The 23,923-nt window shown below is 42.7% G+C and overlaps 1 protein-coding gene across 1 annotated transcript in view; it reads right to left on the reverse strand.

Moving 5' to 3' along the window:
* The window catches only part of EPM2A (EPM2A glucan phosphatase, laforin), a 38,732-nt gene extending 20,207 nt beyond the window's left edge, over positions 1–18,525 (reverse strand). The window contains exons 1-2 of the mRNA XM_075707147.1: positions 18,264–18,525; positions 4,043–4,217 (exon numbers count right to left, since the gene is read on the reverse strand). Coding sequence (XP_075563262.1) covers positions 4,043–4,217; positions 18,264–18,525 — 437 coding nt within the window. The remainder of the gene's footprint in view (positions 1–4,042; positions 4,218–18,263) is intronic.
* Between the last annotated feature and the right edge of the window lie 5,398 nt (positions 18,526–23,923).

Consider the following 23,923-nt stretch of genomic DNA (forward strand, 5'->3'; position numbering starts at 1 on the left):
AACAAGCTACAAAGCATTGGGAAACACTACATCATAAATTAAGTTTAATTTGCAACCATCAAGAAACAAACAAACAAAAATAGTATTTCCAAGCACAAGGGTTAATTTTCTTTCATCTTTTGCTTTATTTTGTCTTACGGAAAAAAATTAGGGACTTAAACACTGATGATAGCAACACATTAGTCAAGTTTACAATTTCTTGGATTACATCCAGTTACACAAACATCCCACTTGGTCCATAAACATGAAATATTAATAATAAATGGCCTTAATATATAAGTGCAAAAAACTGTACGCTCAAATATTGTTGTCAGGACCCACGGCTACTCTCATGTAGTGATTCCCCCATTACATTCTTTTACATTTAAAGCTGATGGTATATTTTCCTCTAAAATGTTTAGCAGCCTTAATGATACTTCAGATAGAGATTAGCTATCATTGTTGTCTGAGGAATTCACTCACAGAATCCAGTTTAGCTGCATTCTCTTTGCAAAGCACGTAAAAAATATTTTTCATCTTCAGATTTAGGAGATATGACCCACAAAACGCACACACAATGAATAAAATTACAGTTACAAGGACAGTAAATTTGAAACACATATTGTTGAAAACCAGACACCGTAGATGGCATCAAAGTGTATGTCCTAAAATGAAGAGGTGGTGGTCATACATCATATTCGAATGAGTAGGCAAAAACTATGGGAACTCACTACTTATCAGGGGTGGATTCGGGAACCTAGAATTAGTCTGAAAATAGAAAACTGTAACTAGATGGCTTTTCCTCTCTGTGATATTCATTACCATAGCACCTAATTCTGCCATCAAGCATCATTGTCTCCAACATATTATTTAAGGATTTTGTAATTTCAGGTGTCACTCCCTCTCTTGCTCTTATGCAATGCCTTTCTTCTGAGAATTGCAGAGGTTTTTATATAAATAATAAGGTATATAACACCTATGAATTAGGAAGTTCCACCTTTCACAGATGGAACTGAAACAGAACTAACATGCCCCAGATTTACAAATTTTCTGAAGCCATCTTCTCCCAGAAAAGATTACAATAACTCTAATGTGCTTTGGAAAATTACTGTGTCCTAAGTGAACCCTCCTGCAATTCGAAGGTATCTTATTGCAGTAATATCTAACATAAAAGAGAAAGGGACTGTTATTTTTTCCTGAATCAGATTTTGGCGATATGTGTCATTACATGTCTAAAGCAAGTGAACACTAATGCCACGGAGGTATCGGTCACTCTGTAGCTGCGGGCGAGCCTCCATTCCACTCTTAAATTAATTCAAATCCTGCTATACTTAAAAATCGCATCATATACTCTCTAACCTGAATGATCAACACAAAGTGAGTTCTCTAAATACAAGTTTAAACATAAATTCACTGATTTATGAGCAAATACATCTATAGTGAAAAAGAAAAATCTGATTCCTGGGAGCATTGCCATCAGCCTCAGCATGATTCAGAATGATTTTTGGCAACAGCAGGAAGCAGGCTCTTCTCATCCTGCTGCAGCCCATTTAAAAGTTTAAGCACGTGTTTTATGAAGAAACAAGGTGGTAGCTAAGCTCAGAGCAACTGTTTCTAATTGTTGTGATTAGACAGATGACAAATAAAATCAGTCCGAGGGCTCATGTGGGAGGCCATTTTGACAGAGATAAACTTTCTTCTCCAGCTAATTTGTGCATGGCAATCCTATTAAGTGGAGCAACATAGAGAAGGGGCTCACATCAAAAGTTTTCACTGATAAATTGCTTCTTTCCAGCCACCACCGTCCTGTAAAGATCCTACAGCTGGTGACAGGATGCAGAATTTGCACTCATAAAGCTCCCTGCGGTACTGCTGTCCCTGTTACAGCGTGGAAAAAAGTAACCTTAGCTGCATGACTACGATCCGATCATACACTGAGCTTTGAACTGTACAGTCAGAGGGACTGGCTCTTTGCTTCTGGTTTGGTTTTTTTTTTTCTTTTTGGTGATATTAATCTCCATAGTACTCTTCTGAATCAATAAATCCATTACAAAATAAAGGCATTTTCATCTGCTCACTTCGGCTGCTCTGCCAAAAAAAACCCCTTTAATTAGCCAGTATTTTTGGGCTGCTTTGTTGTAACTAGCAGAATGGTGAATCTGCCCCCAACTGTTAATAATTAAAAAGTCATTTAAGGCTGCATATCTTCAAAGTATTAAAAATAATTATGCAACAGGACTGTTATGGGGTATGCTCACTTAATATAGCTCAAAGAAATGAGATAAGAATGAATTACTGAAGATGTACATATAAGGTTGCCTTACAATGAAGGTACGTGGGTGTGAGAGGGGAACAGAGAAGGACATCCTCACCTGGAAAAGACTACACAACTCAAAAAATTTTCTTCAAATATTCTTTAGTGGAATCCGCAGCTTTTTACCTAATCTTGGAAACATACAGTCATGCAGATAAGGCAGTATTAAATGGATCACTGCTGCCTCTGGAAAGGAAGATAAGTTAGCCTTTGGTGCTTAGATATTCGCTTTCTGACAGCTGTTCTTCCTTCTCACAAACTTCCTCTGCCAAGCAAAGATTATTTGGGATTGACAAGTCTGTGCTTTGGAATAAACAAGATCTTTTCTCTGACAGGGTGTTGGAAACGGATGCTTAAGATACAGATAACAGTATAGTCTGTCAGGCATATTATATAGCTTGAGGGGGTCTCAGGGAAAAGGTACCAAGCCACACAAATACCTACATATGCCTAACAGTGTTTATGAATCCATACTTTTCCAAAAGATACCAAGAGAAGGAAATCTTTCCCTCACACACTGCAACTCCGATGAGAAAAAGACAATTCTGCTTCCTACACTGTGTGAGGGTGGAGACAAAAAAGTAGAAAGAGGAGACAAGACCATGAGGCTGGAGTGGCTGAAATGGAGTAATTGACACAAAACAGTGCTAAGACCTAATGAAAGTACAAGGTGGTTTGATTTCTTAAAAAGAAATATATATCCCTTTGGGATGATTACCTGCTCTGTAACCAACACCAGCTGCACGTGGCATATCAGGGCTGCCAGCATTCATGCAGTCATCATCAATCAACAAACTTGCTGCCATATCCACAACTGGAGAGGAGGAAAAAGTTACAAATGGTCCCAAATTCCTCAGCGCCACTTTGTTAATCACCAAACCACCAATTTAGGCTGCTGCTCTAAACTCAACCTGTGCTTTATCTGCACCCCTAAAGGGTGGGTGTAATCTTCTCTTTAAGCCTTACTGGCTCCTAATTCAGGCCAGCGTGCTTCACTGGTGAGGCAGAAAAGAGGCACTTCAGACTCTCTTTCAGTGCAAGGTCTGGAGTCTCTGCATCTTCTCAGTCTCCTTTCCCTCAAAGAGCAGCAGCAGTTCTAGCAGCACTTCTCGAACCCGGTACTTCAAATATGAGCTATACTGTTACAGGAACCCAAGCTCACAGGGGTCTTCTAGACCCAGTAGTCCTTCGGAATTGGCTGGACTCAAGTGAACGCCAGGGAAGTACAAACATTTGAAGAGTTGCCTGAGTTTTAGCATTTTTTTTGAAGGGCTTGCATACACAGAAGCAGATGTCATCTATAACAGCTGTCACACATGAGGGATAACATGACTCCCTAAAGTTCAGGTGCTGGAATATATTCTTTTTGTTTCCTCGAATGATGTTCTGCAGCAAAATAATCCCAAACCAAACACATTACATACAAGCATATTTACATGTGTATGTGGACAAGCACTTGAAAATGACAGTTCCTCACAAATTTATCCATAAATTACCAATAGTCATTTTCAGTTATGATGCAGCTTAACATACCTGTACAGGTTGCAGGTATCCTTGAACTCAGAATCTCTCCTTTTTATTGCCAAAAGTGACATTTAGTTGCAATGAGGTGTTGAAACTTTGTTAAGCGTTACTGTTATATACATACTACCATGCATCACTTCAAATTTGGAGTTTGCTGACATCATGTCAGTACAGATTTTCTGTTTGAATACTTGACACCAGCCAAATCCTGCACTTTTCTTTTACCTGGAGTAATGGATAGCTTGATGTCCTGCAATATTAAAATAGAAGTCAGTTGTATGTTTCATCTCATCAGTATGTCCAGAGACTTCAATCCAGTGTGCTACTGGGAGGCAGTAAACTCCATCTACTATGTTGCTCTGGTCATAAACACAACTTCGATCATGATGGGGCCCATTACCTAGAACAGAAGAGAGGACAGCTGTGGGCTGGGTATCCAGAAAATCTTCCGAAAGATTTGTAGGAGATGCAGACTGAGTATTTAAGGCAAGGAGTGGTGCTTGCTGCCTGTTCTGACTGCATTTCTCATAACACATTAACACCCCAAATAGCTGTAACAGAAGCGCTGCCACAAAGCAAATGTTCAGCATTAAAATCAATTTTTGCAAATTATTAAAAAAAAACATTAAAGCTGTACAAGACTCCCAAATTATCAACTGTGGCACTTACAGTTTCAAGAATAATTAATTCCATTCAAGTTCCTCATCTGATGTCTGATAATATGTGACCTCAGCACTTAACGTTTCTGCTGTGTGACCTCCCTCTGGGGGGTTCAGCTTGCTATGGCCCAAGGTCGAGCCCTGCCATGGCACAGCAGAATCACTGTGCCCTAAGGCTTACTTCCAAGGAAACTGCCAAGCTACGAGAAAGACCGGGGAGAAAGCGCAGAGTAGGGCCATGCAAGATCAGAAAGGTAAAACCACAAGCAAAGGTAGGACTGGTGACACTGGAATTGTTACCAGCTTAAGGATTCAAGAGGAAAAACACCAATGTGGAAAGGCATCGGAATCCCAAAGAAGCAAGCAGGCAGCAGACAGCAGCCTGGCAGCAGTGAAGACCTGTTTCAGGGAGAAGTGACGGGTGGTTCTCCTCCACCTCATCCACAGCTGCCTGGCCAGCAAAGACTCTTCAGGTGTCCTGCTCGGGACAGGACGCACACCTATGCCTAGCCCAGGAGCTCGTTAAATCCTACCTGTCTTTTATGTTTGCTAACTGATAAACAATCGCTTTGTACTCTTCAGATGCACGTCCTGCTTCAAAAGTCTGTTCATACACAGTAAAAGTTGCCCAAAGTGACCCAGAGAGAGACAGTCACATCTGCAATGCCGAGCGATCACAATTACCTAAAATGGCCTTGTCTAAGGTAAGAAATTTATCTTACTGTTTTCCACTATTTAATATCCGTTACCCCTTCTTCTTCTCTTACGGCAATAGTGTGAGCTTTAGTACAGAAAACCAATTTTTAATACCATGCCAGAGTAAGCAACAGGAATTGAACCGGGTCACGTCATCAATCAAAAGGTCATCTAGCCTCCAAAAATTCAGTACATGTATATTCTCCCCGCCCCCTGCCATTTTTACGTACTTATTGTAATACTAATTGCCATGTAGGAGTTATTGTGCAGATTAGAAGTGACCTAGTCTATGGCTTGCTTTTAATGTAAGCCTGTTACACTTTACATTATTAATGATGTTAGAAAATTTCTGAGTAAAATTATGCCCAAAGGAATTATCTTCAATTTCACACTGCACACAAATGCATGACCAGCTTCCAAGCACCACATTTAGGGAAATTTGCTAGAGCAAGAGCATTTTGGGAGATGTATTATTGCAATGATTAGAGAATAAGACTAACATTTAATACCGCAGCTCAAACAATCTCCTTATTTCCAGGTAACATGCAGCACGCTTTATCATAATTATGAAATACTATTATTTACCAAAAAAAAAATACTAGGCAGAAAACTATTTTCTCTTTCTATATTGCTGAACCATTATGCATCATGCGCAATGGTACGACAGCTTTTGATAAATAAGGTAAGCAAGATCAGTATATAGCTCCTGAAGCTACAAATCTTACCACTATATTTTTATCCCACTTTTCTAATTGTTCATACATTCTTACCACTTTTAAACAATATGTGAAGACAACAGTATACATCGACAAATACAACAGCGTAACAAAACCTATGGATGTTTATGACACTTAATTGACTTAATGTATTCAGCAAAATCTTTATAACCGCATATAACACATCTTGCCTTTCCCATTTTACTCTTCGACGACCGTCTGTAGCAATGCACGTCACCATGGCCCTGCCCGGACATCACAAGGACGTGTGTGATCCTGACCCCCACCCACCCACGGGCACACGTCCCGTCCCGTCCCAGCCTCAGCCCCGTCCCCAGGGAGGGGGCCAATGCCCAGGGCTGGGACTGCTCCTGTGCCCCGGCTGCCTGCTCCTGGCTACCAGCCCTGTGGGGTGGCCCTGCAGCCCCCAGGGAGCTGCCAGCCCTCACTGCACCCTGGCAGTTTCGAACCATGTTCTCGGGATCTCTGGCTCTTTTGCTACTCCCAGCCCTATTTGCCCTCATAGCCATTCTGGCTTCCTCAAGGACTGCCCCTTCCATTGTTCACAGCTGTTCCTCCTCTCCCACCATGAATTTTCTTCATTGCATGAATTTTTGCAATCACAATCTATGATCTCTCCCTCCTGCTTAATTTCTTCTTTCCTCAAGGTGCTAGTCAGTCCTACAAGACAACAAAGCCTCACTCTTCTTTGTCTTCATGATCTCAATTGCATCACTACATGCTTCCTACTTTCCATTTCCAGCTGCTGCTGCTTGACGTGCATGTACCTCTTTCATTTGCCAGTTTTACTGTCCATCCTCCTTCTCCTCCAGTTTTAATTCTTGGCTCTTTTTTTCCTTCCTTCTCTATCATCTGCCTTCTTAAATGGCCGTAACCTCCTTGCCTTGTAACCTTTTCACCTTCAGCATCATTCATTCCCTTACCTAGCCTACAACCACACATGAAAGTGGGGCCAAGAGATGTTTGTTTAATTTATTCCCTCAAACAGGTACTGTCAAATCTCATTCTGAAAAGCTTCCTTCTCTAATTGCTATTTATTACCGTTGATTTTTCTGTACCACTCAACCTCACCTTCCCGCTGTGGCCTACAGTCAAACAGGAATCTCAAAAGGTATGTTTCCATTTTGGCTGTAATACTCAGGTAAACAATAACAGCTTGCATTCATAACATTTTTCATGAGAATTGCACAGCTCTTTACTACTCCTTACATTATATACTGATATATGAAATAACAACCCTCTTACTGAAATATGATGTCTGTGCAACAGAATGTATATGAATATACATTCAACATATATATATTCATGTGTGTGTACATATATTAATGTATTTTTTTAATATATGTCAACAAATGCAGTGATATAATTTCAGACAGGAAGGGGAGAGTGCTACCATCTCCAAGAAATACTACTTCAGAGAACAGTATGATCATACCGAGCTGTTCAGGAAGCTGAATTCTCCATTCCTCTTGCAAGAGTTATGAAAGAAGGCAATGACCACAGACAATCAGGATCTCACTACACAGGCAATACCCAAATGATACACAAGTGGTTCTTGCCAGAGTTTGCTCCACAAGGTGCATTTAACAAATAAGTTTCAAAAAAAGAGAAATTTGTTGTATCAGTTCACATCATGCTTCTGCTAGCACAGTTTGTCACAGGAAAACCATAATATTTTGGGTGCCATAAAACAACAATGCAAGGAAACAGTTTCAGAAGTAGAGCCAGATGACAAGTTTGGAGGAGTACTGTAGAACTCTTCTATAATTTAGAGCTGCTATAAAAGGGCTGAAGATTGAATTCTCTCAACTTTTATCTTCCAGAGTCATTTACTACAAAAAGAAGCCAGCCAATGAAAATGACTTTTATTCAAGGCAACTGATCATAAACTGTGTTTTAAACAGAAAACAATTAGCATCACTTGTTCTGTTAGGTATTTGCAGAATGTATATGGCTAGGAAAATGGGCACAGTTTGGGTGACGAGCAGGTAGCATTAACCGGATAATCCTCAGTTCTTCCTTTTCCACTCCCTATCGTTTCAAACCTTTCCTCATGAGCTTCCTCTGTCTGAAGCAAGGTCCATCAGCCTCATGGTATGAGGTACATCCAGGCAAAACGTGCCTTAGTCTCATCTTAGCCCCTTTATCTCTGCTGATGGAACAGGCTCCTTGCATCTCCTTTGTGGTAGTTACATGACTCCATCAGACTCAGACTCAGAAAAGCTGGCCCAAGACTTCTCACAAGTACAGGAAGACTTTGTGCCAAGAATGAAGCAGCTTTCAGAGTCATGAGGCAGGATAAAAATCTGTCATGCTAAGTGAAACACTCACTCTCCCCTGCCTAGCCATGACAGGCCAAGCAAAGTCCTTTCTGGAAAGGATTTGGATCCTTGGAGCATGGGGACTTTCACATGCTCAGGACAGCGGGCTGGGCAGGGTGTTAGCTCCAGGCAGCGACCAGCAGCACCACAGATCACAGACCACCAATTCCTCACTCTCTCTCTGGTCCAGTGCTGTCTGTGGGGTGTGGTTGGTCAGTCTGGGAGGAAACAGAGCACCTGATGAAGATAGTGGGACCAAGCTCAGCAGAATCCAATTCTTCCCAGTGCACCAGAAATGTATTGTGGCCCTTTCTAATTTATTACCTTCTGTTCAGGCACAAGAGAGAAAAGATAGAGGCCAGTGCAGAGAGAAGTACCATGAGACTGCACATACGCAGAATGTGGACGTGTGTGCCCATGACTGAAGCTGCTCATACCCACACCAACTTCCTACTCCACTTATTTCCCCCACAGGTCCCAGTTGCCTGCAATATCTGAAAGGCCGTCGCACCTTTGGATCTTCTAAGTGACTTCCAGAAGTGAGACTCAGCAGCCCATCCCCACAGAAACTCAGCTTTATTACTCACTTCTCAAATGCACAAAGCATTTCACAAAGTAAATTACCAAAACTGAAGGCCTAGTGCTGAAATTTAGTTTCTGAACCTGAAGCTCGGAAAGGTCCTATCTACAAGCCGGGAAGGCTATCCTGACCATGCTGGGCAATCACATCTGTCAGGGTGCCTCCACATCACCACCTGGCATGGCACAATCAGAGTATGTCCAGGGTTTAATTTGCTGCAATCCAACACACTTCCAGGACCACGAGTGCACATCACATCTTTACCAGCAACAAAGTGTGCACCACTGGCCAGTCCCAGGCACATACCGCTCATGCAGAGATTGAACGGCCAGAGTATTTTGCATCCCTATTACAAGCTGAGTGCTAGGAGGGAAACAGCTTGAAGCATACCAGTGCTGAGCACAAGTGCATACTGCAAAATCCCTAAGGGAGCTGCAAGGCAAATTCTCACCAAAGGGAACCCTTTGGTGCATAAATTGTTAATGTAAATACATCTGTCCCCTTACACTGACTAGTCTCCCCAAGCTTACCCAAACCTTGTACAAAGACTTCAAGATACTTTAAATAAATCCCCCATGACACCACCAGTCTCCAGAGTGGGAATTCATCACAACTCTCATTTAAACACCCTGCTCAGGCACACCGGCTGTGTGCCTCCTCACCACCGTTTGCAAGACAAGAGCACCGGTCTCAGAAGCAAATGCTGTTTTCTCACATGTTGCTCGCAGCACACAACATCAGACCACTGGGTAGGTTTCCAGGTACTTTTAATATGAAGTAATTATTTGGGTGAAATTTTAATTTTTTTTTATAGTCAAGAAAACATTGTGCAGCCCCAAAAATTTGGGGGAATTTTAACTGCATTTCAACTTTTCTGTTTCTAGAGCCAGTAGTAAAGCAAAGAAAATCAAATCTGTTTTCCACTTGCCTGTTCATCTCTGCAGAAAACACACACAAACGCCCTTTGACAAAGGGCAATACACAACATGAAACACATGCTTTTACAGCCCAAGCCACTCTATATTAGTATATTTCTTCATCTTGTTTTTATTCATGTTGTTCCAAGTGGCAAAACATTGGTGTAATTATTTATTTTGGGGAGCCAAATACACAATCGTTTGAAAACATGTAAAATTTAACCCTAAAAAAGGATAAGTTAAATATCTGAACAGTACCGATCGTCCTGTTAGTTGATCATGTGGACTTTCCTAATTAAAGATCAAAAGGAATTTGGAAGAGTTTATTAGAAGATACAGGTCCCAGTTTAACCGATAGGGTAGCACTCTTTTTCCTTCAGTAAGGTCCAGAATGATTTTATTTAAATTCCGTCTTTGTGACTCTTCACAGAAAAAATGCTTATCTGAGAGAGAAATTGAAAAATAAGTTTCTAGGCATTAAATGATAAAATCCCATTGCTTTTGCAACCCACCTGTTGCGCTCTCTACTGTGGATGGTTGCACAGTGGAATCCACTGATGCAGGGAACCGCTGGAGCGCAAAGCAGCCAGCAGCCCCGCTCACAGCTCAAGCCTCACAGAGGGCTCTCTCACAATCTGCGTGACTGCATGTATGGCTCCTGGCTTAATGCATATGAAGGATGATCAAAGTGGCGTACGAAGGAAGCTGGCTGCACAAACAACCAAACAAAAGATTAAAACCAAGCATCTCCACGTAACTGATAAATGGCACCGGCAAAAGACGGACACAAGAACAAAAAGGAAAAACAGATGAAGATATAGTAAGCAAGAAAAAGATGTGCGAGGATCAAGGACTGGAAGAAGATAAGCAGGGACCAGAAGAGGATCTTCTGAAATTTGAGCTAACCACATGCAAGTAACAGAATACAAAGAAAAACCTTCAGTTACTATTTCATTACAGCTGTACTGCAGAGATGAAAACAGTATAATCCAACAGTCTGCCACCAGCACAGACTCATCTTGACACAGAGGACAACTGCACACAGATTGCATAATGTTCTGGAAGAGTGACACTGGTGAAATTATCAGCTTGATCCTAAAAGATAATGAGCAAAATCTAGGCCAATGAGATTTCTCAGCACCATTAAGTGTGGTGAACAAAAAAACCATGAATGAATGGAAAAAGCAGGATTGCCTCTTCCACTGTGTCCGCAGAGCTCTTTGCAGCAAAGCCAGTTGGTGTACGGCTCAGCCGCAGCTCTCCCAGCTACTGGCTTGCTGCGTACCTTGCTGGAAGTTTTAATTTTTTTTTCTGTTTTTTACTGTGTGAGGGAAGGTATGTAGAAACTCCAGGGCACAGCAGCAGCTGTAGAGGTGCTGTGTGCCTCATCCCTGTCTTAGCCAGACCCTACGCCAAGACGCAGTTTCCAAACCTCCCAGCAAGGTCAGCGTGCTTCTCAGTTCACTGCCACCTTTGAAAGACCACAGGGCTACTTAGATGACCTCAGATACACCCAGCAGCTTCAATGGCAACTAACAAATCCAAACAGCACGCAGCCACACAATTATCAAATCACCTACTTACAAATCAGTAAGAGCAAAGACTTACTCTTATAATCTTTGTCATAAATTTTGCATGAACCAGCAGGCTTTACACGTCAAGTCAAAATTTTAAGTATGCTTAAATACTCTAAGTAATTACATTTGAAATATTAAATGAGGTCCTTTAACAAGGTAAATGAACATCTTGAGTTCATGCTTAGAAATTCCCTTGGAAGAGTTTAATAACATCATAAGCACTATCAACACTCTGGGGGCAGAGGAATAGGGAAGAATTGAGGAATAGAAGATTTTAAAAAATAGCAATAGAACAACAGGAACTAACGGAAACATACAGAAAAAAAATCTCTGAAATGAAGGATTTAAAAGATTAAGTATTTGCTAGCTTCCTTGTCAAGCCTCAAGTCCTATTTTGGATGCAATTCTCACAGTTACCTGAATGTGCTACTGCTTGGTGTCATTATCAGACATCGTTCTTATTGGACTTCCATCACTATACTTAACAATATTCAAATTTACTTATCCTTTACACCAGACTCTGTCATGAAAGTCTCCCTGCTGCCTAACCGTTTGAACGAAATTCAATCTCTGATGTCTTGAAACAGGATCTGTCTCAATCCCACCAAGGCTGAATTGCTATCGATTGTTAAAAACCAGAAAGATGGGAGGCTGAATTCCCCTTGCTGGAACTGAGCTAGGTCAGGTATTTTGGCAGTCTGAGTCTGCCGCCGGCTCTTAGACTGGAGTCCTGCCTTTCTGAAGTCTCAGTAAAGCCCCCGAATTGCTGCCCTTTGTTTTTACACCTCTGACAAATAGCGCCAAATAACACATTTTAATTCTGTACATCATGTACTAACCCTTACACGTACGCTTAATAAAAATACACTTACTCTGCTTTTTAATGCTACTTTTTCTGCTGTCAATAAACTGTCTTACCTTCAGACTCTGAAAACTTGTATTACTTAAATACTTAATATTACCATAAGACCGAATTGTGAATTTGCCTCACCTAGTTCATTAACGCTTTCTTCATGACTGGTTTAATTTTCAGAAAGGTTTCCTTGCATTTGCCAGCCCAAAAGAGATATCAGAAAAGCAGAAGACTATTTGTATCATACACCACACGTTTATTTTCTGCCAGACTTAAAGCAGACTCTTTCAAGTTCTCGTTTGGTAGGGCTGATGTATATAACCAAGGAAACAAGTTTTAAATCTATTAAAGTCCAGGTTGAATTCAAGATTTTTTAGTCTATTAGTCTACTCCTGAGAAAATTTTTTATAGATTTTTTTAATTATACCAGAATTAGAACTAAATGGTTTGCAAGAAAGCCCTCCTCAGCACTTAATGCTGTTAATCAACAAGGGTTTTTTTTGTTTTTTGTTTTTTTTAATCAGAGATGAGAAAATAAGAATTTGCAAAGGCAACTTTCAAAAACATGTGTTTTATTTCTCTTTAGGTCTGCTTAGGCACAGGTGTTTCTCAGTGGGAGCTGCTACCATCCTAAGAGTTTTTAGACAAATGCTCAGTCTAATGATGTAGATTAAGCCAGAGAAAAGCAACTAAAAGGGAATTCAGCTCACGTGAAAAAGACGTTCTTCTCAGACAGATGGTGGAAATAAGAATAAAGGAAATGCAGACGACAGAACAATGGCTGATAGCAACAAAATGTATAATGTAATACAGTCTTCCTAACTGCTTTGAAACTCTCTATGGCATTGTGCTGTACGTTACTGATTGTTACTTTCTACCATACCAGAAAAGACTACTGAACTATAGGCAGGAAACAACCTACATCAAAACAGTAACCGTGGCAAAATCTTAACCCAAGTCTGATCTCAGTTACTTTACTTACCACTTCTTAGTGCTTCTTGCCACTGAAAATAAATTCTCAATCCATATTGCACGCTGCTGTCACTTGGAAGCGAGGGCAGGGAGTGAAGTGGGGGATGGGAAAATGGTAAATAAATATTTGCATAAACAATGCATTTATTGTAATTTTACCATTATAACCACAAATGCTTTAATTAGGCTCTCACAGCAGTCAGAGCTGGCCCCTGATTATCCCTGCAGGTAGGAAATGACACATACCTGCCAAATCCAGAGGAATGCATGTGTACATACTTATTCTTCTAATTTTGCGGTTTCATGGGCAACTCTCCATTGTTTTATTGATCTCCAGTCATCTGATGGTTAATGCTGACATACAGATAGGAAGTAATGAAAAACCTGCTACCAATTGTACCATAATCCATGCTGAGTATGTGTCCTGAGGGAGTTGAAAACAAAACGCCGGGAGCTATCACACTCTGTAAACAAAAGTTTCTCTCCATTCACTGAAGAGGTACTGGATAGTAGTTCAAAGCTACCCACTTTTACTCCTAAAGTTTCCTCACATCTGAAAGGTGTTAAGGCATCTAGCATTGCCCAGGAAGCAACAGCCTTGCACAAACAAAATGCGTATTATGCACAATTATTCAACTATCAACATCCAATTGCACTTTATGTTCCTTCCTAGTCATTGCCTATTTCAGAACAAGACTGGGATGGAGGAAGCAAGTAAAGCCCTGGATTATTTTCAAAACCAGAACAGATTACACCAAATACTGATGAAACGTGCAAGTAGCTGCAAGAAACCAGGCAGTCACTGGCTATACACAGGTAAAATGGCGACACCCAGTGGGAACAATACTACATAAAATATCTGCATTAAAAGAAGTATTAAGAAATGTTCTCCCCTCTGGTTTTTTTTTTTTTCTTTTTTTAATAATAGAACTGCTATCTAATTTGGGGATCTGTAGATTAGCTTTGGAAAAGAAAGAAAAAAAGATATGCATTTCAGTTACAGAAATATAATGTTGCATCCAACTGTACTTCTCCAGAATGGCCTCAAAGAATTTTTACATTGCTTTATCCTGCTATGGCTTAGCCCCAAATATTTTTTATTCCGTTACAATCTCTCCAACTTGAATGGCAACTCAGTATTAACTTCCTATACAGCCTTTAAAGAATATCCTCCATTAAAATAAGAAATTACACCCGTTTTGTTCCACAGAGTTGAGGCCAAGAAGAGAGACTGGCTTAGGTTTCAGGACACTGCCACTTTAAAAATGAAATTTTAATGCGCCTTACTATCACCAACGTTTTCAGCCAATCAAGGTCTCGATCCTTGAAAGCTATGAGCAAATTTTACTTCTGATATTTTCACTAATTATATTACAATATTATGAAAACCTTTATTACTCCATAAATGTACCAGTCTTTTTGAACTATCATCAGGAGTGTACGTTGTCCAACAGATGGCTTAAACTGTAACCAACACGCTCACAGGAACATGAACTGGAAATGTTGGAAGGCCGACATAGCAAGCCACAGGCTGCATAACCTAACTGTTTCTAAATCAAACTGTGTTGTATTGTTTGTTTTGGGCCCCAGAGAAACCACAGAGAACAGCAGCAGGTAAGTGCAAACAACACATCTCCTTTTCTCTCCTCCTCCCTCCCCAAAACTAGAGATGGGTTTTTTTTCTGGAAGAAATAAGGCTCTGCTCACATGTACAAATCACTAGAATGTAGGCTGATCGTGCTTTCCACCTTTAGCTGGCAATATTGTATGTGTCAAGCTTCAAGCAAGCACCAACTACATCAGACTAATGGTTATGTGAAAATGAATCAACATTTTAGAATATGAGCTTATACTTTTTATATATATTTTTCCCCCTTCTCAAAATGTAAGGTGTCAATAGATTGTATTCCATCATCTCAAAATACAGTTTGGGGCATACCCTTAGGAACATCTCTGTCCTTTTATAGAACATATATCTTGTATAGTACCTACAGTTTATTTAGACCAGAGTAAAGGGGAAAAAAGGCATTGATGAGTGTTCAAGCATAAATTCACAAAAATAAATTCAAGCATACGTTTCATCTTGTATTTATTTAGTTTTGACAGTAGGCACAATATACTTTTACTTTGCAAGCTGAAAGAGAGACATAAATAAACCCAGTTCTGAAGAATCTACATCAAAAACAAAGTACACAGAAAAACACATACGATGCAGTTGGCGGGGGGGGGGGGGGAAGGTATATATATTCATTTACTTTTTTCTAATGGGTAAACCTATTCCAAGGTTCTAAAGCCCAGCATGATCAACCTGTTTTCCACAGATACTGTAGCACAGTTAAAAACCCTCCTAGATAACAGGCCTTTCAGCTGAGCTCCCAGCAGGTAAGCAAAGTACCATCCCTGAAGAAACCTCACTTGGGACAGAGCACATACAGAAATCATGTGATTTGAGCCAGAAGAGCCCAATGGCTTTAAATGACAGGCCCTGGATGCGGCATCATCACCCTGGGACAGCACAGGTAAGCATCTGACCCTTCAGGAGTCTCCTCTCCCACCTCATCCTCCTAGAGAGGGGAACTAGTTCCCTCCAGACACAAGCAACAAGCCAGCAACCCTCCCGCAGGCCAAGCCTTGCCTGAAGACTTCCAACCAGACCACCTGGCAGAACCCAAAAGCCACAGAACCCTGGCCCATGACTTTGATGCTTCTAGTCCACAGAAACAAATACCCTCACTTTATCTTTCAGTCTCCCAGTTGCATCGGGATGGCTGTAAGGACGAACTAAATTTATGCTCAAAACATATGAAGCAACATGTATGGTAGTATTATAAAAATAATATGCATTACTAGTGGAATTCTCACATGAAGTATACTAATAAAAAACCTGGGAGTAATTTTCTTAAATATGGCACGTTATTTCACATCCAATATATGTCAACATGCGACATCCATAATTGGACAGGAGTTTCTCTGGTTACAGATGAATGCCTCAACTCATAAATTCAGAGCAAGCATGATTCTGCACCTTCCTCTATCCCTCAAGACCATGTCTTCAAAACTGGAGGTGTTCTGTAACTGCTAAATGTCCCCCAAAGCACATTTTAATTCTAAACACATAGGATATTAAAGAGCCAAAGCATAGCATTTGCTTATCACAAAAGTTTTGTTCTTTTTTAAAAAAATGGTATTAGCCTTTTCAAACTGGATTTTTACAAGAATAAACAGATGACAGCCAAAACTTTTATTGATCTGCAGTTGGAAAGAGAAAAGAATCATGAAAACAAATGACATAAAAAAAAGACTGCAAGATATTGCTTAATTATTGGATAGAAAAACTTCCTTTAGCAAACTTAGTTCCTTCTGGTAAATAACAACTTAGAAAAAAATGGTTGATACGACTAACTAAAAAAAAAAAACCTCTGTATTTGGAGGATATGCCCGTTTGTTTTCTATCATTCTAGCTAAGCAAGAAGCTCAAACCACTGAGCATTCACAATGACAAGAACAAAATCCCACAGAGGTTAATCCTAAAACTGCATCAGTAGCACTACTGCCAAAACAGAACATGTTTATTACTCAACAGACTACATTTACTAAATGTGCTCCCAGGTATGGACAAATACCTTGAGATATCATTATTTCCAAACTAGACAGCAACCATCACCTCACAACTGCAGACTCTCTACAGACTGGAACACTCTGTCATTATTTCTATATTCTGTGTGGTGAGGACCTCTTTATACACCAGTATCACTGGCATATTATGTACAACTTGGCACCTTCAAAAGAGACCCAATTCTGCTTCCTCGGACAGATGCAAAGATTTTTATTCCATAAATTCACTTTTCCTGCATTTCTGTAAAAGAAAAACATGGTTAAAACAGGCAGAATACACTATTTATTTTAGCTGCTAAATAAAACAATTACGATTACATGGTGTAAATAGTACTTCATGATGTAAACTTCTGTGAATGTACTATGAACACGACATCTTTTATTAGTATAAAGAAGAAAAAACAAATGCAACAGTTATGACGACAGGCATGTTTTAGTCTATATGACAGAACGGCAATTTAAAAGTGTGATATGTATTCTTAAAATGGGTGAAGAGCAACTGCTCTACAATGTGTTATTTCGGTATAGGGATTATAAAACTATTTTATAAGTTAAAAAAACCCCTCACGAATTATCTAGCCATCTGTCCTCCTTTCACCAAGTCCGATCCACTCCTCAGTGACAAGCGGTGTATTTAGAGCTTTATTTGACTCAGCATACAATCGTATGAGTGTTCTCTTTTATTTAAGATACTTTCAAATATTCTAGAACAGCACACGGAAACTGACTAAAGTTATTTAACATCTGACAACACAGAACAGGAGAAAATCATGGCAGAAGCACTCCTGAAACAGCAAGAAGGCCAGAAAAGCCGTGATAGAACTCTTCCGTGTTTTTTTCTTTCAGCAATTCCAATGGTAAAATTTACCAGCCTGAAAATGCCATCATGACAATTCAGCTTACTGAAATAAAGTAGTAAATCACACTTTAAAACATAGGTAGGAAATTCCGAGTTCTTTACTTCTGGGGAAAGAAAGAACATAAAACATCAGCACAATGGATGCCTAAAGTAGGGAAAAAAAATGATGAAACTCTTTCAAAGAACTTTCACTAACCTAGCAGAGCAGCTTCCTTCTGCATTCACTCTCCTCCATCACACGGTTAAAAAAATGTTTTTGCGAGCGCGTGCTCGTGCCATGTCACGACAGCCTAGGAGGTTCTACCTGCAAGCCTAATCAAGGCCTTGCCCGCCTAGGGGGGCCGACACCCGGCAGCATCAAGTTCAGGGCACGGCCCCTCCGACGGGGGCCACCCCTCCCGGCCGGCGGGCCATGCTCCGGGGTCACCGGGCAAGAGGCGGAGCTGTCGGCGCCGCCCGCAAAGCGAGCGATCCTTCCAGCAGAAGAGCTCCCGCCGCCGCTCCCGGCCGACCCCCGACGGCCCCGAGCCCGCTGAGGGCCGGGAGGGGAGGAGAAGGGAGGAGAGAGGGCAGGGGAGGGGAGGGCAGGGCGGGGCCGGGCCGGGCCCCGCGCCGCCGCCGCCAGCCGCGCCGCACCGGAGGCCCCGCCCAGCCCGTTACCTTCCCAGAGGAGGTCGCCGCCCTGCCGCCGGAGGAACTTGTACCAGAAGGGGCTGGAGGCGTCCTCGTCCAGCAGCACCACCTCCGCCAGCCACAGCGCCGGCTCCCGGGCTGACAGCGGGGCGGTGGGCCGCGCCGGCTTCATGGGCACGGCGCGCTGCGGGTCCCACTGGCCCAGCTCCGGCCGGGAGCCGGCCACCAGGAGCGCGCCGCCGCCCTCCGTCATGCGGGCCGGCAGCACCAGGCCGAAACGGAACAGCATGGCGGGCGGCGGGCAGCGGCCGGGGGCAGCCTCCTCCGCCGGGCCGCGCCGCCGCTAGGGGTCGCGCCTGGGCCCCACTTCCGGCTGGGGCCCGGGGTCGCGCCTGGGCCCCACTTCCGGCTGGGGCCCGGGGTCGTGCCTGGGCCCCACTTCCGGCTGGGGCCCGGGGTCGTGCCTGGGCCCCACTTCCGGGGCCGGGGCCGGGGCCGGGGCCGGGGCCTCGGCCCCGGTTTGCGGGGCTGAGCGGTAGCGGCCGGGCTCCCGTTCGTCCCGCCAGAGCTTCCCCCGGCATGTTTTTTTGTTCCAGTGCTTGCCTGCCCGCACGCACGTCGCTGAGGGGACTTCCAAAATAGCGGTTGGGAGTTCAAACAGTGCCTATCCCGGATAGCCTCCTAAAAATGAGGACCGGAGCGGAGAGAATTATCTCTGCAGGAAAATACTAGGTTGCCGGGTCGCAAAAGGCTACGCGTTGCGTGTGCTGGCTTGGGCAAGTGAGTAGTGTTGCTTCGCTAAATGAAGCTACTGCAGTTGCTCCTGAGAGCCCACATTTAATTTAGCGCAGCAAACACATCATTAAATAACTGCCATACGTGCAGCATGACAAACAAGGTTTAGCTTTAAGTAACACTTAAGTGTCCGTGATGTTTCTGTCTTCTCTGCAGACAGGCAGCCAGTCGTCGTGAGATCAGAAATGTGAAATAGTGGGGGAGGTTAGAAAGCTTTTTAAAAAATTCCGTAGCTCCCAACTGCATGCGTTCTGTTTTGCCCTTCTGGCTGTAATTTGGCAACTCCTACACGAGCAACATTCAGGGCTCGCAAAGAATGACTGAGAAAGAGGACGCAATCCAACCATTTATAGGGCAGGCCTTGTTCAAATACACCCATTTCAGAAGCGTTTAAGGACAGAAACAGAGGAGTGGTAACTTTATTTAGGTCAACTTCTGGGAACAGGATGAAGGCCTTTCAATGAGTCAAAAGAAATCCTGCCTGAAAAGATGGCTGCTTGTTTCCTGTGCTGGGGGGGGGGGGGGGGGGGGCAGGGTGTGACACACTGAATTGTATGTACTGCCAAATTTGTTTTCAAGAGTGCCTTAGCTCATTTTCACTGATCCTCATTGAACTTGTGTAAGTGATACACCACTGCTTTTCCAGACATAACCAAAGCTAAGGGAATTCTGGCTGTCCTCCATGCATTTCTGCCAGCACCAGTCCTCACTGTAGCACTGCCGCCTTTGTGGAACAGAGCATTACATTTTAATCTTTCCTTTTGCTCAACCTTACAGTCGAGTTACCCATAACCTATCTCATAATTGTCTTTCAAATATCTACCCCGTTACCATACACCTTCATTTTAGTATTATGGGCAATGCAGAATGTAACAATGAACTTTGGGGTTTTATCCCAAAGTTCAAGCTTGACAGTAGCCCTAAAAGCACCCCAGCATATTGTGTCTACATAAAACTATATGCTTCTGTTCCTTCCAGTCACAGTCCCAGCTGAGAAACTGCAGGATCCAACAAGACATCTGAGTGATAGTTTAGTTCCTGGCTGTTGTCTGAGCCTCAATGTAAAGAGAAACCAGCAACACGTGTACCTTCAGACAAACCTTAACTTCTTTGTGCCTGTAAGTGCTAAGCCCTCATCTTAGACCCCTAAGACATGTGGAACAATAAAAAAATGTGTTCTTTAGTGCCAAATACTAGCTTTAAAAATAATTCAGTCCTTTTGTCTCCAGGTTCTGCCTTAATCCATGTTGTGCCTGGTGTTAGATCAAGGTTAAAGATGACAGAAAGTGACAAGCTTAACTTCCTGCTCTTTCCTCAAAAGCCCTACTTCAGATTAGGGTTAGCATTGAGTGATCAAACAAGAAAGGCTGAAAAATTGGATTTATTGCTGGATCCTGCAAGGCTGGGGTAAAAACTAGAACTGGAGATTGGCTTGTGTTGTGGTTTAACCCCAGCCAGCAACTAAGCACCACGCAGCCGCTCGCTCACTCCCCCTGCCCCTGTGGGATGGGGGAGAGAATTGGAGGAGTAAGAGTGAGAAACACTCCTGGTTTGAGATAAGAACAGTTTAATAATTGAAATAAAGTAAAATAGTAGTAGTAATAATAACAATATAATAATAATAGTAATAATAATATACAAAGCAAGTGATGCACAATGCAATTGCTCACCACCCACTGACCGATACCCAGACAGTTCCCGAGCAGCGATCGCTGCTCCCCGGCCAACTCCCCCCTGTTTATATACTGGGCATGATGTCATATGGTATGGAATAGCCCTTTGGTCAATTTGGGTCAGCTATTCTGGCTGTGCCCCTCCCAGTTTCTTGGGCACCTGGCAGAGCATGGGAAGCTGAAAAGTCCTTGACTAACATAAGCAGTACTTAGCAACAACTAAAAACATCAGTGTGTTATCAACATTCTTCTCATCCTAAATCCAAAACATAGCACTATGCCAGCTACTAGGAAGAAACTTAACTCCATCACAGCCGAAACCAGGACAGCTTGGGACTCTGTTTTTATTGATGAATGCTACCAAGTTGTGGACTGAGGGCTGTATACAGGATAAAATGGCTTCTCGTTAGATCTGACACTGGTGAGCTATAGGTACCATAAGGTTTGGGTTTATGCTCAGAAGGCAAATGTGTGTTTTTTCCATTGCTAGATTTGCATGGTCTGTGGATTTGTGATCTCTAAACTGGAATTTTAGCTAGAGTAAAGGCAGGGCGGGGATGTTACATTTACTGTTATTGTTTGGGATTGCAGGAGCTGAAGAAGTACTTCCACTGTTGGGCCATTGCCACAACCCTAAATTTAGTTTCAAGTGTCACCCTAAGCCTCATAAGGAATGAACAATAAACTGTTTTCCTTTGCCAAAATGACCCCTTATCCTAGTACTGCCTGACCAGTGCTCTTCCCCTGCAGTCTTCAACACTATTCTCAAACCTAAAAGCCTCCCCTATAATCCAGTCATCTTTTACAGCCACAAAAGTAAACATGACCATTTCCTTTTTTTTCCCCTGTATTAAGTCCTCATTCCAACTTGGCAAGTGTTACAGGTCCCATCAAAAAGCTTCGGCATAAAGGGGCCAAAACCCTAATAATCAAGTTGGCTTTAACTGTCTCGGAAACTACTGTTAACTGTTCATTCTTGCAGGAGCAAACTACCATCTTAGTGGTCTGTCTGAATTGTAATAATAAACGTTGTGCCTTTGTGGCCTTAACAACTGTTTAGGATCTAGCAATATACTTAACACCTACAGCATCTAATGAGTGGAAGCCGCGACCTACCTCAAATGTAACAGTAAACTAGCAACACAGTGATGCTTAGTGCCAAATTTATTTTAAAGCCTTCAATTTATCATCACTGATACCATCCCAGGTGTTTTGTCAATGCTGACTGTACTTCTGTGGTGGGTTGACCCTGGCTGGATGCCAGGCACCTACCAAGCCACTCTGTCACTCCCCTCCTCAGCTGGACAGTGGAGAGAAAATATAACAAAAAGCTCCTGGGTCGAGATAAGGACAGCGAGAGATCATTCCCATCGATTACTGTCATGGGCAAAACAGACTCAACTTTGGGAAAGCTAATTTAATTTATTGACAATCAAATCAGAGTAGGGTAACGAGAAATAGAAACTAAATCTTAAAACACATTCCCCCACCCCTCCCTTCTTCCCAGGCTCAACGTCACTCTCCATTTCTCTACCTCCTCCCCCCACATAGCACAGGGAATGGGGTTTGAGGTCAGTTCATCACACGTCTTCTCTGCCGCTCCTTCCTCCTCACGCTCTTCCCCTGCGCCAGCATGGGGTCCCTCCCACAGGAGACAGTCCTCCATGAACTTCTCCAACATGGGTCCTTCCCACAGGCTGCAGTTCTTCACGAGCTGCTCCAGCGTGGGTCCCTTCCACGGGGTGCAGCCCTTCAGGAGCAGACTGCTCCAGCGTGGGTCCCCCATGGGGTCATGAGTCCTGCCAGGAGCCTGCTTCAGCGTGGGCTCCTCTCTCTCCATCGGGTCACAAGTCCTGCCAGGAGCCTGCTCCAGCGTGGGCTTCCCACGGGATCACAGCCTCCTTGGGGCACATCCACCTGCTCCGGCGTGGGGTCCTCCCCGGGCTGCAGGTGGATATCTGCTCCACCATGGACCTCCATGGGCTGCAGGGGCACAGCTGCCTCACCAGGGTCTTTACCACGGGCTGCAGGGGAATCTCTGCTCTGGTGCCTGGAGCACATCCTCCCCCTCCTTCTTCACTGAGCTGGGGGTCTACAGAGTCGTTCCTCTCACATATTCTCACTCCTCACTCCAGCTGCAGTTGTGCAGGTCTTTTTCCCTCCCTTAAATATGCTATCCCAGAGGCGCTGCTACCGTCACTGATGGGCTCAGCCTTGGCCAGTGGTGGGTCTGTCTTGGAGCTGGCTGGCATTGGCTCTGTTGGGCGGGGGGAAGCTTCTAGCAGCTTCTCACAGAAGACACCCCTGTAGCCCCCCTGCTACCAAAACCTTGCCACACAAGCCCAATACAGTTTCTAACTGACTAAATGGGGAGAACTGTATGAAAAAGATGGATTATTTTTCCACAGCAGTAGTATCCGAGAAGGGGCTCCAGAGATCGCAGTCTCTGCAAGAATCAATTGCTTCATGGGATTTCTCCTAAATTGTACTGAGAGGTCTAGCCTTATGTAATTTCCAGCTAAGTAGCCTTTATGTCTGGTTTATTATCCAAAATTTGTGCAGGTGGTGAAGATTTCACAGGAGGAATCACCGAGGCCGTGTACCAACTGTAACATCAACAGTTGCATCTTCAGCTTGTCCCTAATTGCTGTAGCTAAGAGGGTTCTAAGGAAAAGTTTGAATGTCCAGAAATTGGAGCTGTGATTATATTCATGTACACATAAAACATGTTTAAGGGCGTTTTCTGTTGCTATGCACTAAACTTTTGCAGAATCACAAATTTAACTTTCTACGTAGGGCCCTACTGAAATACTGACGCTAAGATTCTGTGTTCATACAAATCCCATTGCTGTGGATGATTAACCAGTCAGGAAATACATGTTTATGGTTTTCTTATGCTACAGAAGTCCCTCTAATTTCTTATACTGTCTCCTCCTGGCATAAAATCATTCTGGTATTTTTGTGAACTCAGAGTTTTGAACCGTTTTTACATTCAGGAAACTTGGACAAAGTATTACTGGCTGAAATTATAATAAAGACACTAATCAGCAAGTTTGACAGTATACAGTAGTCCCAAATTCAGTTTTTCAGGTGGAAAGTCATATTTTTCTTCACAATTTTCTTAGTTGAAGAGTGTCTACTAGGTGTAGAAATAGCACACAGTTATCCGAACAATGTGAATACTACTGAAATGACAGATGAACTTAATACCTTCATGCT

The sequence above is a fragment of the Pelecanus crispus genome, chromosome 3 (genome assembly GCF_030463565.1).
Source record: "Pelecanus crispus isolate bPelCri1 chromosome 3, bPelCri1.pri, whole genome shotgun sequence".
In the NCBI taxonomy this organism is placed as follows: Eukaryota; Metazoa; Chordata; class Aves; order Pelecaniformes; family Pelecanidae; genus Pelecanus; species Pelecanus crispus.